Source organism: Xenopus laevis, chromosome 9_10L (genome assembly GCF_017654675.1).
Source record: "Xenopus laevis strain J_2021 chromosome 9_10L, Xenopus_laevis_v10.1, whole genome shotgun sequence".
In the NCBI taxonomy this organism is placed as follows: domain Eukaryota; kingdom Metazoa; phylum Chordata; class Amphibia; order Anura; family Pipidae; genus Xenopus; species Xenopus laevis.
In genome coordinates this window covers 38764390-38778495 of record NC_054387.1, presented here as the reverse complement: position 1 = coordinate 38778495, position 14106 = coordinate 38764390, and the positions used below count along the sequence as shown (strand labels likewise).

Sequence of the window (14106 nt, the reverse complement as noted above, 5' to 3'; positions counted from 1 at the left end):
CCCCTTTTAATGATTCCATTGTTTACAGTAGGGGTATAATATACCTGTATATACACCTGAAAATAAGATCAGGATGTGTTGAACATGAGCTCTGTATAAACAAACTACCACCCACCCTAACCTGCAGCCTTTGTAAAGCTTTGATATAAGGAACAGCACATTATACGCAGTGCTTGACTATGAACTAGTTATTTGTTTTGCTATCTACTCCTCCACAAAACCTGACTTAAAAGAACCAGACGTTAGAAACTGAAAGTGGCTACAACAAAAACCATAGATATATCTTAATTAAAACAATAGATAAAAGTTATGTTCTGCCCATGCCTTATTGATTGAGCTCATGTTGAAAGGGGTGGACTCCACCTTTAATAGATTCAAGTGGAAGATACAATGGAAGATATGAGCAAATAAAACCTATAACTGCTCGTTTATCAACACAAGGCAAATTTGCCTGTGGGCGGAATCCTGCGGCAACCAATCGGATTTCTGCTTTCAGTGTTCTATTTGCTACTGGCTGATGAAAGCTAATCACGGACAGTTTAGCCAAAGTTAATAAATAAACCACATCTCTCTTATTAGGCAGAGACTAACTGTACTTTATATATGTTGTAAAAACTGGAATAATGGAAAGAGGGGGGTTAATTATGCAAGGATAATATCTATGACTTTTTGTTTCCTGTAAGCAGCATTCCTTTAACGGTATGGCTAATAAGTGGCAATCCATCCCCCAACCCCTACATTGTTCTCTGCCATTTAATAACTAATGGCCCAAGGCTGGAATTTTTACTGCCTGGGTAATTTCCACCTGTTATTCCCTGTCAGAATGTCGCCTACTGTCAGGCAGGTGTTTATGGCTGGCCTAGTCCTTGGCAGTAGCACAGAACCAGGTGTGTTCCTACAGGGACAATCTGCCCAATAATGACATGTTCATATAATATTAGCAGCAGGACACAGACAAAAGTGCATCCTACTAAGCTTTTAACCCAGAAGGATTCCAGCTGCCCAGCATTGCACTGGGCAACTGAAATTGAGCAGAAGAGGGAGCAGACTGTAGGAGCCACATGAGAGGTAAGAGAGAGACTAAGTGTATGTGCGGCAGTATGTCTGTGCACAGTGCAGTGCATGTTACACTGTGTGTATTGCATGTATGTGCGGCTTCTGATGTTTAACCACAGAAGGGCTTATCTAGGTGTCAGGGGGTCCTCGAGCTAACCCTTAACAATGACCATTCCCCATTACAAGGGGACGAAATGGAGGGAGGAGACATGATAATGTGGAAGGAGAACGGATTTAAAGGCGGTGGTCAAAGGGGTTTTGTGGTGGGCCCCTGGCATCCCAGTCTGAATCTGGCTAGGGTTACTTGTGTGAATTGTCAAATCCTTGCAAGTGTGTTCAGCGCTGTGCATGTATTGGAATTTGTGTCTGGAATGTGTGTGTGTCGCTCTGCACGCAACTGTGTGTTTCTCCGTACAGCGTGACGCATGGATGTCTCTTTCTGTAGCAGTGCCGCATGCGCTAAACGTTAATACGGCACTGTATATGTATGTATGTGTATATGTACCGTATGTATGTGTGTACAGTATGTACCGTATGTATGTGTATATGTACCGTATGTATGTATGTATGTATGTGTATATGTATGTATGTGTATGTATGTATGTATATATGTGTGTATGTGCCTCCATGCAAGCTTGTGTAGATTCACTGCACTGTGTGTGACTATACTGCATCGTATATACTTGTCCCTCTCTCACTCTGTGCTTGTGGTTTGTCTGCCCTCCCCACAGGAAAATGTTCTGAATCTGAAAAAAAAGACGGTCATTTTAATTAGCCTCATACTTATTATTCTGGATAAGTCGGGTGTAGGGTCACTGTAAGTGCCATGCAGTTCCAGAAGCATATGAAACACTGAATATATTTATTCTATATATATGAGCCTACTGGTCTATAAATGTATGCTTAGTATTCTACATGGTAAAATATACTGATGATGAATATCTTCCTATGGATAACACTGATAAATAGTTATATATATGAGCCTACTGGTATATACTTCTATTGGTCTATAAACGTTTGCTTAGGATTCTACATAGTACAATATATTTGCAATATATGATGAGGAGTATCTTCCTATGAATAATGCTGATAACAAATAGTTGTGAACATTGATGTGTGAAAGCTCCACCAAGAGGCATGTTCTGCTATATAATAATGATGATTATCTCTTTCTACAGGTGGACAGTATACAGCCAGTGCCTATTCCTGAGCTGCCCCCACCTGCCAAATTCCAGTCCATTGGAGTCCAGGTGGAGGAGGAGTGGAGGTAAAATAAAACTTCTGGGTTGTCGGGTTATATAAAATGATAGCATGAATGGTATGTAACAGCAGAACCTAATATTTGTAAAGTTATATGAAGGGTTATGTGGAGCAATATGAGGATTTATAGGGAGGGTTATATGGAGCAATAGGAGGAGTTACAGAGAGGGTTATACAGAGCAATGGGAGGAGTTATAGGGAGGGTTATATGGAGCAATAGGAGGAATTATAGGGAGGGTTATATGGAGCAATAGGAGGAGTTATAGGGAGGGTTATATGGAGCAATAGGAGGAGTTATAGGGAGGGTTATATGGAGCAATAGGAGAAGTTATAGGGAGGGTTATATGGAGCAATAGGTGGAGAAATAAGAAATTATATGGGGAGTAATAAGAAGTAATATGGAAGGATGCTATGGAGCAATAGAATGAGTTGTAAGGACTGGTTTATGGAACAATATTATAATACATAAATTTCAGTGAGTCATGTGACGGAAATTACATCAGAACTCACCGTTTATAACTGATGACATCAGAACTCCCCGTTTATAAGGATATCATTTACAAGATATTCATGGCTTTTGTGTATTATAAAGTTATAATACTGGACAGCAGCACTTACAGAATTTTTTTTTTATTAAACAAGGTGTGTGTATAATGGTAAATTAGTTTTTATAGAGTACATTGATAAGAAAGTTTAATGTTTTGGTGTTACTAGCTCGGCTATATTTTTTACAGAAACAGCCGCTCTAGCAGCATGACGTCTAAGCAGGAGACAGACTCCGACACACAAGAGCCGAGTAATTCCTCCGACAAAAGCCTCACAGACTGCCCCACACCTCGCCAGCCTAACCCATGCCCTCCTGTTCCCCTTCCTAAGAAGCACCTCTCCTATGGAGATGGAGGGGACCCAGAGGCCTCTGCCCTTCCACCCCCCGATCCATGGCTGGACTCTGCAGCCTCTCCTCCTTCTTCTGAGCCAGCCCAGGTAGCCGCATGCCGCAGGGATGGACACTGGTTTCTAAAGCTGCTACAAGCTGAGACAGAGAGACTGGATGGCTGGTGCAGACAGATGCAGAGAGAGACCGGCGATAACAACCTGTGTGAAGAAGGTACTCTTTATTTTTGTTGTTAAAGGAGAACTAAACCTTAGTGTTTGTCTTAGGGAGGCGAAAGGGATGGGAGCTTGCAACTGACCCAGGCAGGACTTTATGCGTGAAACCATGACCACTTGACCCCATGGTGGACTTTAGCGGCCTCCCTCATCTCTCCCGAACTGCACTAGTGGCAACTCACAAAACATCAGCGATCACTGTTTAGCCAGGAAATGTTATAGCTGCTGTTTAGTGAGTCCCAAATGGTACGGTTTGGGAGTATGTATGTATGTATGTATGTATGTATGTATGTATATTTTTATTTGTAAAGCTCTCCTTGAGGGCAAAGCACTGTACAACAAAACAATAAATTAGTAGTAACAAACAAGGGGTCATTGGAATAAAAAGTAACAATAAGTGCATTATTAGAATACAATTCACACAAATATAAAATATAATTACAATGCAGATTAAGTGCTCAGTGTCAAGGAAACAAAAGGCTAGAGGACCCTACCCCTTAGGGCTTACAGTCTAAATGGGAGGGTAACATACAGACACAATTCAGAGGGGTATTAAAGTGCTGGGGGTTACAGTTTGTTACACTGTTATATAAGTGCCAGTTCAGGTGTTATCCAGGTGCTCCCAGAGGTAGTCTTTGAGTTTTGTTTTAAAAACATTGAAGGAGGATTCTCTCCTGAGAGATTCAGGAATGGCATTCCAAATATAAGGAGTCGCAAGAGAGAAGGGTTTGATACGGTAAACAGCAGTAGTAGTGGGGGGGGGGGTACAACCAAGCAGTTGCTCTGAGAGGAGGGGAGGTTTCGGGCAGGAACATATAGAGAGACAAGAGATGAGATGTAGTTAGGTGCAGAGGAATGAAGGGCTTTGAAGGTTATGAGGAGGAGTTTATAAGTTATTCTTTGTTTTATAGGAAGCCATGATAAGGACTTCAGCAGCGGAGGGGCCTGTACCCTTTTGGATGAGAGGAGGATAATTCTGGCAGCAGTGTTTAATATAGACTGTAGAGGGGAGAGATGGGAGTTAGGGAGGCCAGTTAGTAGAAGGTTACAGTATTCTAGTCTGGATAGGATGAGAGCACGCATGAGCGTCTTGGATGTATCAGGTGAAAGGAAGGGACGGATTTTGGCAATATTGCGTAAGACAGGTGACAGGTTTTGACAGTGGTGTTAATATGATCAGAGAAGGAGAGAGAGGAGTCAAAGATTACCCCCAGACAGCGAGCTGAGTTGACAGGATTAATGAGCATGGGATTAATGAGTGGGAAAGAAAGGGCTCTACCGGGCCTTGGGTTTCATTCTCCTTTAAGCAGTTAAAAATATTAACACGAAATTGCCTCATCTTTATTACAAAACATATTATGACTTTACATAAATAAATATACCAGTTATAAGTAGGATTTATTTTTTGTCAATAGAAAATATGTTGCGAGGTATAAGCTACTGTTGGCTCAGACCATTGGAAATCCTATATTGATTGTCCCGGTTTCTGGACTAATCATTAGTAGAGTACAGTAGCACCATCTGTTTATGCTGACTAAAAGAGAGGGATATTGACATAAGAGCAGTACATTTGTTAACGGTTTCTTTCTGCTTTCAGTGATCGGGAAGGTGCTCAGTGCAGTTGGAAGTGCCCAGCTTTTAACATCACAGAAATTCCAGCAGTTCCGCGGCTTGTGTGAGCAAAACCTGGTAAGTTGTGATTGCCGGTGCAGGGATAGGCAGTGCGTTGATTGTATCTGTGCAGGGAAGATAGATTACCCTATAGTGTGCCTTTATATGAATGTGTATATGGTAAAAACAAAACAGCATAAGTAATACTGCTTGAAGTGCAGCTATAACTTTTACCGTATGCGCTGTTTTCCATCTTGGGGAAAGGCTATCATGGACACTGTGATGCTGGCAACTTAAAATCCTAATTTAGGGTTGGGTCAGCCTCTTGACATTTGTATTGGGGAGCAGTGCAGAAACATGGCCACAAAGATGTATTTCAAGTGTCGAATTAATCAACCTATGGGCCTTACATTGACTGCAGTGAGAAAACTACTTTGCATGTATTTATTGTTCCGATAATAATTGTAGTTCCTGACTAAAGTAAATGTTCTGTGTCCCGGATCATCCCTTAGCTGCCCTTGTTTAGGATGGCTGGCTTTGTTGGCTTGCCTGAGTTATTACACCATGTTTTGGTATAGCACAGACTGCAAAAGAAGAACAATAAAAGTAGCATATGATTTTTCCTCAGAAAGCAAAACAAGAACCTTTTTAGTTCCGTGGCTCCTTGACAGGCTCAGCCATGATTCTAGTTATGGGCAGTGCCAAAGCTTTCAGCTGGCCTTTTATACAGACTAGTGGACCACGCCAGCTCCTGTTGGCATTCAACCCGTTTCAGTAATATCGCTGAAAGTTTATAACTATTAGAAAATCCCCGTGTATACAGTCTATCACTTGATACCGATATTACTTGGATTTTGTTTTTATAATTATTGTATTCCTGTTACATTGTCTTGCTGTGTTCTACTTACAATAGTGATATCTGATACGGGCTATCTGTATCTGAACGCAAACCAAATCTCTCCAAAAAGGGGTGGGGTAAAGCATCAGGGCCTGAACAAGGGATACGCAAAAAAGGCAGTTGCCTAGAGTATAGCTATAGGGGGGACACAATCCCCCCCCCAAAAAAAATGTGTATGTATGTATGTATGTATGTATGTATGTGTATATATATATATATATGTATGTATGTATGTATGTATGTATGTATGTATGTATGTATGTATGTATGTATGTATGTATGTATGTATGTATATATATATATATATATATATATATATATATATATATATATATATATATATATATATATATATCTCTCTGCATAATACATTCCGCTCCCGCCTGCTCTATTTAGACCTTCTCCTACTCCTTCTTTAGTCTGCCATTAAATCTGCTGCTTGGTTGTGAAGGTAAGCGATACCCTAACAACCAAGTAACCATTTAAATTCCAAACTTGAGAGATGCAGAACAAAATATGAATGTCTCATAGCTAGATCTGAAAGTTCAGGCTGAGGTTCAGTGAAGGTGAGAATTGATATATTCTTGAAAGTAAGGCTGAATCACTTGATATAACAATGCTTTCTTAAAGGAGAATTCAACCTTTTAAGAAATAAACCACACCCCCACCCCACGTAGACCCCCCTCCCCTGGCTAACAGCCCCCCCCCAGGGAAATGTCCCATAATTTATACTTACCCCTCGGCACAAATTCTGGCATCTGAGATCCACGCAACCATCTTCCGGGTCTTCAGCAAGCTGAGTGGGAGACCGCCATGTCGGCGCATGCGCAGTTGGAGAAATTTGCCAGTCTGCGACATCTGCGCATGCGGCGAAACTCACGGCAATTGCCCAAACGCCTGAGGAAGACCAAGATGGCTGCGTGGAACTAGGATGCCAGAATCTGTACCGAGGAGTAAGTATAAAGTATGGAGGGTACGGATTTATTTCTTAAAGGGTTGAATTCTCCTTTAAAGGACAAGGAAACCATTTTTTCCCATACTTCATCATTCAAATACTACCCCCTTGCGCTCTCTTATTGCTACCTTTATTTTCACAAATATCTTTTTTAAAAGTAGTAACTTCCCCTTTGAGATTTTCTTTACCAAGATCCTTCACGTCCGCCATCTTTGAAATACCTATGTCACAAAGAGCTAACTGCGCATGCGAGAAATTTCACCGTCCGAACTCCTGCTCATAATAGTCGTGCAATGTATTACATAACAGAGTACGTTTGCGCATGTGTTGCAGTCTTGGTCTTGAAGACAGACCGATGCATTGTGGATTTACCTTTTTCTATACTAAGTGTTTTTGTGAAACAAACTGCTATGGATTTACTAAATGACTTGGAACTAGAGCGAAATGACAGCATTAATACACAGCATTATGGTAAGCCTTTCCCTGATCAGATTATTGTCTTCAGACTTTCCTTGTCCTTTAAATACTTATATCTTATATATATGGATTCACATCTTTGGTGTACAATCTGCACACACTTGGCGTATGATAAACACACCTACCGTCTGTATTATGAGTATAAAACAAGAATATTTCTCTATGTATGTAGGAGGAAATTAGTCAGCGTGGAGCATTTGTTCATGTCCTATTCAGCCATGACTCATGAACTGCTGTGCCAGGGCAGTTTAAATGTATTTCTGTGCATTCAGACATTCAAAGTGGATCGGACCTGATGCTCACAGAGCTCAGTAGCAGGGAGTACTGGACACGGGCCCTGGCACCGTTGTAAAAGAAATATGGCCAGTAGCCAATATGGTTCATTGAATTCTGAAATTGTTTTTATCATATAAAATTGACTTGGACAAGAAATGTGCAAACTATCATATTTGTTGACCAAATCGTCCAAATTAAGCAGGGCAGCTGTCATTGGCTACCATTGTAAATGGCCTATTAAAATATTTACACTTTTTTTTTTTTTTTTTACCGCCAGAATCCAAATTCCAACCCACGCCCCTCTGCACAGGATTTGGCTGGTTTCTGGGACCTGCTGCAGCTCTCCATAGAGGATATCAGTATGAAGTTCGATGAACTCTTCCAGCTCAAGACTAATGGATGGGCACCGAGTGAAACGCCGGACAGAAATGTGAGTGGGACGTCTTGCTGCTGAATTGATGCCCGTGATAACACCTTAAGTGACAGCTTAGAACAGGTTTGCTATCTGCTCAAGACTGCAGGATGGTAATGCACCCTTGTACTGCCAGGCAGATAAAATAGCGATCATTGCAACTTCATAATTAAAAATTTCAGACTTCCAGTTAGTTAAGTCACTGTTGGAACAGAAGGGGTCTACATCCAAAATATTAATTCAGGCAGACTTTCTCAGGAGCTTCTCTGGGGACTTTTTTTTTTACATTAATTTTCTACCCAACTGAGAGTCAGCAATCAAAGATTAACTGAATATATAGGAAGAGCATAGACAGTTATGTTCACTGGCATGCACACCTTCAAAGGGAGCATTTTAGCCAAAGGCCAGATATCAGCAGTATAAAACTGCAAACGTCTCAGAAACCACTAAAAATAGAAAATGACTGTAAATGCAAAAGTGCCAAATCAACTGGACGTGCTGTGTTTTTTCTCGAAGACATTTCGCCAGTCATCAAACTGGCTTCCTCAATTCAGAATAACTTGTACATAGGATCTTTCTTCAGAAATATAACCTCTGGAATGTTGCTCCAATCAGCATAATCTGTTTATTATAATCCGCAAGGATGTCATGAAGTTAGGTGTTGATTGTATTAACAAGATTGGAGCTTTGATGTGTTATTAAACCTTCCAGGGAGAGGTGCTAAAAGAGCATTGTATGTGGCCGACAATAGATGTCGCACCCCCCGCACCATATACCATGACCCGAATGAATAAGAATCTTCACAAACATCTGAATATATAATTTTTTGTGGTTATGATATAAGATGTTACTAGCAGTGAGACTCGTCAGAAATGAATAAAAAAAGGCTTATTAGAATGTTAGTGCATATAACAGATTTATTTTTTTAGACTGGACTTCCCCTTTAACAAAAATGTTAAAATGTGTAACTATGGAATTTCGGGTCTCCGAGTAAAATTCTTTCCTGTCTCCTTCAACCACAGGAGATAAAGAGGGCCCCTCCCCCAGTGCCAAAGAAGCCAGCCCGGCCCAAGCCCCCTCTGAGCCGTGACAAAGCGCCAGGCCCTTCCAACAGTGACAAGCAGAGACAAGAAGCACGGAAGAGGCTAATGGCAGCCAAGCGAGCTGCCTCCGTTCGCCAGAACTCTGCCACTGAGAGTGCGGACAGCATCGAGATCTATGTGCCCGAGGCACAGACGCGGCTCTGAGTGTACGAGCTTTGGTTGAGCTGCGTGAGATGAACAGAGGGGCCGCGGTATTCAACCAGAAACTGACAGACTCAAGCGGGAGACACAGGGAGTTGGGCACAAGAGCACTCTTTAGGTCACTAGTGCTTGGCAGTCTGACCGCAGAGCTCTCGAGAGCAAGCCAGGACTATTTCTTATCTAATTATTCTCATTAATATTAAGGAGCTTATCAGGTCTTTGTGGGGAAGAGATCTCAGAAGGAAGTGTGTGGGAGGGAAAATCATGTGATATAGCCTCCCGCCAGTCCTCTCTATGCCCAGAGCAATGGCAATAAGGCACCCAGTAAGTCTCATCAATACAGAGTACCCTTGACCCTCCCCAGTATTGGACTGTATCCCGTATTTTTTTAGCATTTGTCTGTGTCAGTAGCACCCATTGCAATAAGGAAACTCCCCCAGCCCTTCCTATTGGAGAAGGAGCATGTGGCTTTATTAATTGGTACTGGGCAATACAATGCTCATCTTGTCCTAAGTGTTCCATTTTGGAACCATTCACCTCTAGGCAGTGACCTGTTATGTTCTGCACTTACCCAATGCTCTGCACCAAGGTGCGTAAGATGGAGCCATCCTGCTCTGTGTAGGTTCCTGGCCCTACTGGCAGATAATGATTATTTATTTTTGACATAGACACAAGTTTTATACTGATTTTGGTGGCTTAGGGTTGACAGGGTTCTATCCTTAGAATTAAAGATGTGGGCCAGCCCCTTTCTACTTGGTTGCAATATGTTAGAATATCGGTGATTTTAAACCCTTATCTGCTAGACAGGCCGGCACCAAATTGGTATATAAAGCACACTGCACTATATAGTAAAGCAGAGTACCACTAAACTATACGGATGAACCAACCAAACTCTACTACATGTTGCTATACACTGATAATGAACATGCCGTGCAATTACTACACCACTAATATGCACACACGTCACTGTAACATGAGGTGGAGTATCTCTGTACACTAGCTGTGTATAAAGATATGGAGTGTCCTTATACACTGAGCAAGAACTCTTCATGCTGTATATTGATGCAGAGTATCTGTATACATTGATGACATCATGAGCTCCCTTGCCCCCGCTGATCGATGACATCACTAAGGATCACTGGTTTCTTCCCCACATGACAATAAACAGGACTGAATTTCACGTATTACACACGTGGAAACAGCATTTTTAGGACAAAAAATAAATTTAAAAAAAAAAAGGAAACATGTTTTGATGAATTTTGGAGAAAAAAAATTATTCCTAGGGATGCAACCAATAAAAGCAGTCTGCGATGGGGAAATTGAGTGCATTTATGCTAGCCTCATAGGAAATTGCACATGGGTAAAGTTCTCATTAACTCACAGCAACCAATCAGACCTCTGCATTCAGGGGTGCAACTACAGAGGAAGCAAACCCTGCAGCCCCATAAGGCCCAAATAAAGAACAATTTCAACATGTATTGTTAAAACAGCACAACCTCTGGATATGTTGGGGGCCCTAAAATTAATTTGCTGTGGGTAGGGTTGCCACCTTTTCCTAAATTTTTTACCGGCTGGTAGGGGGCGGGAACAAAAAGGGGCGGGTTGTGATGTCAAAGGGGGCTGGTGATGTTGTAAATGGGGGTGGGGCTGCGTCACAGACATTTCAAGAAGGAGAACAAAAGTTAAATTCCAGGGGATTGGGGGCGGGCCGAGGTGTCTTTTTAAACGTATTACAAATTTACCGGCAACTACATTGAAAAATTCCGGCCGGGTGGCAACCCTAGCTGTGGGCCCAATGACATCTAGTTAAGCCACGGTCTGCATTTAGTTTAACTGCATGCAAGCTGAATCCCGTGGTTACAGGACCATATAAACATTTCCAGTCTTCAAGCTTGACCTGAGAATGTTACTCATACAGAAGTACCCACAGGACGTATTTATTAACATTGGTGACAAACAATTAGATTTGAACAGTCATCTACAATGATAGAAAACAAAAGCACAGATCTGATTGGTTGCTAGGGGTGATGTTTTTCTCCAGTGTTAATAAATATGCCCTACTGCCTGCTCAAAGTCGCCACTCAACTGACCTACAGCCGGCCACACTGACCACTCAGGCATACTCACATATTACAGATAGTAATAGACCTAATGAGCAGTTTTGATTGGTTCCGGACGGTAAGAAGTCGCTAAATATAAGTCATTATTACAATTCTGGAAATGAAGAATATTTTACTATATGAAACATGATACTTAATAATAAGAACACCGTAAACCCCTACAATGGAGGAGAAGTTATTTGCATTAATTGTAATTAAGAACACTAGTTAGATAACAGACATAAGCTGGCTGCAGTACTAATATTCAGTGAGTGCTGTCTGCTGATTGGTTGGATATTGGTGCTCAGAAGAGCAGTAATATGTATAGGAAAAGGAAAGCTCATTGGATAATATGTTATGTGTTAATATATCTGTAACCTTATATTAAGTAAGCCAGTCCTGAGCAAATGTTGGACTGATATGCCCACCAAGGGTCCTAGGGCCAAACAATTGGATTACAATAATTGGAATAAGGGCTGTCGGGGACGAGGACCATATCAATGAGCCAACATGTTCCTTGATCCAAAGTGAAAATCAATCTGCCCAATCAACAGTTGCCCAATTTCTGACCAGATATCGGTCAGGTAGCCCTGTTGGAGGGCCCCATACACGACAGATAAGATGCCGACTCGGTCTAAAGAACTTGATACCTTTAGGCGTCCAAGAAAAACCAGGGCCTCAGTAAGCACTTGTGCAACACATACCCTTGACATAGATAGGATCTTTAATGGGGCAGTTATTGTACAAACTATAGTCTCCAAGCAGTGGTGTATAGCAGGAGTTCCCCCTACTGGTCAAGGAAGTTGGCAGCTGCTACAATGGTACACATCAGCCTGTGTATAATAATGTAATACACTATACACAGCATAAATAGGGCTGCTGGTCAATGGTGTACTATTATTTAAAGAACCAAAACCTTACATACAAATAACATAATATGTCGCCTCTAACATTGCTTGAATGTCAACTGTTCATATCATTCTGTTCAAATTCCATCCAGGATGTGGCATCCTTGCAACAGGATCTGGCAATCTGGGCAGCTAAGTGGCAAATGAGATTCAATGTTGATCAATGTAAAGTCATGCACATGGGATGTAAAAATATCCAAGCCACTTATACCCTTAATGGGACTTCACTACAATCTACCTTGGAGTCCTTGTAGATGATAAACTTGGCAGTAGCAAGCAATGCCAGTCAGCAGCATCAAGGGCAAATAAGGTCTTGAGCTTTATTAAAAGGGCCATTGATTCACTGGAGGAGAGGGTCAATCTTTCACTGTAGAGAGCAAGGTAAGGTCCCATCTAGAATATGCTGTAAATTGCTATCCCTCTATATACAGTACACTTTCCTTGTCCTTTAACGTATAGAATCACAGTATGAAAGGTTGTATCTCTGAAGCTGCCGCATGTTACTTTCCATAATTAGGTGCCGCAATAAGCAATCTGGTTTCTAAGTAGCATTGTTTTATTATTCTACTCAAAAAAGGGGCTACTGAAAATCCATGTCTAGTGTCAACCATGGGTACCAAAGTCATCATGTGCCCACATGCAACAGATGTGCCCACATATCGCTACTTGCCCAATATACTAGAAGTCCTTGCTGCTGCTGATGTAACCCTCGGAACAAAATCTGTAGACGTCACTGACATGATTACCTTAGAATATCTTAATTGAAAACAATGGCAGAGCACCTATGCCATGAGCACCTATGCCATGCTTAGGGATTCTGGCACACTCAAAGACACTAAGGGTATGGCCAGACGAGGAGATTCGGGGAGATTTTGTCACCTGGCGAATCAGTGAGGCAACTTTGGGCGACTATTGAAAACGCATCGCTGCGTGTGCATTAGCGCAGGTGATTTTGCACTGCAGCCTATGGGGAAAAGACGCTGAGGCAGTTCGGGGAGATAGTCGCGCAAAAGAAGTGGCGATAAGTCATCAGGCGACAAAATCTCCCCGAATCTCCTCCTCTGGCCTTACCCTTAAAGGAGAAGAAACTACTATGCCACTTGGGGGTGCCAAATCTTTCTTCAAATTCCCCGGGGCAGACGCATGTGCAGTAGAATGAAATAGCTGACTTTTTCATTAAAAAGCATGCTCAGCCACGAGGAGAAAGAAGAAGCGGGAAGATGATAGCTCGATGGAATAACCCTGGGCCATTGCAGTTTTCTGTTGATAGGAGCACTGGCCCGGGTGTCAGGTAAGTAAATACATTCACTTTGGCAACCCCAAGTAGATATGACTTTCCTTCTCCTTCAAAGGATGAATAACACCAAATATGGTAAGTGCACTAGTAAAACTGGTGTGTTAGCTTCAGAAACACGGCTATAGTTTATATAACAAGCAGTAGATAACAGATAAGTGCATAAAAATCCATTGTACACTACAGAGCTTATCCGTTATCTCCTTTTTCAGCTTTGAATGGCTGCCCCCATGGCTACACAGCAGCTTGTTTATATAAATTATAATAATGTTTCTTATATAAACCCATTGTACCAGCGCAGCGCAAAAGTACATTACATGTTCATTACTTTAAAACTTTTTTTGGTGTTGCTGTTTCTTTAAGATTTGCGATCAATCCACCACTGATGGTACTATAATCTGGAGAGATGGAGGAATGGCTCCGTAGCCATAAATTGATCCCTCTACTTTGTTTCATAATATCCAGAGCAGCTTTATACTGGCAAAGATCTAATTCACTGGCCTTTA

At 41.6% G+C, this 14106-nt stretch overlaps 1 protein-coding gene across 5 annotated transcripts in view; it reads left to right on the top strand.

Moving 5' to 3' along the window:
- LOC108704606 (disks large-associated protein 4-like) overlaps positions 1–10585 on the top strand; it is a 95610-nt gene extending 85025 nt beyond the window's left edge. For all 5 annotated transcript variants that reach the window (XM_041577581.1, XM_041577580.1, XM_018241233.2 and 2 more), the window contains 5 exons: positions 2235–2323; positions 3051–3424; positions 5024–5115; positions 7921–8073; positions 9078–10585. In XM_041577581.1, coding sequence (XP_041433515.1) covers positions 2235–2323; positions 3051–3424; positions 5024–5115; positions 7921–8073; positions 9078–9302 — 933 coding nt within the window. In that variant the 3' untranslated portion in view covers positions 9303–10585. The remainder of the gene's footprint in view (positions 1–2234; positions 2324–3050; positions 3425–5023; positions 5116–7920; positions 8074–9077) is intronic.
- The last annotated feature ends 3521 nt before the right edge of the window (positions 10586–14106 follow it).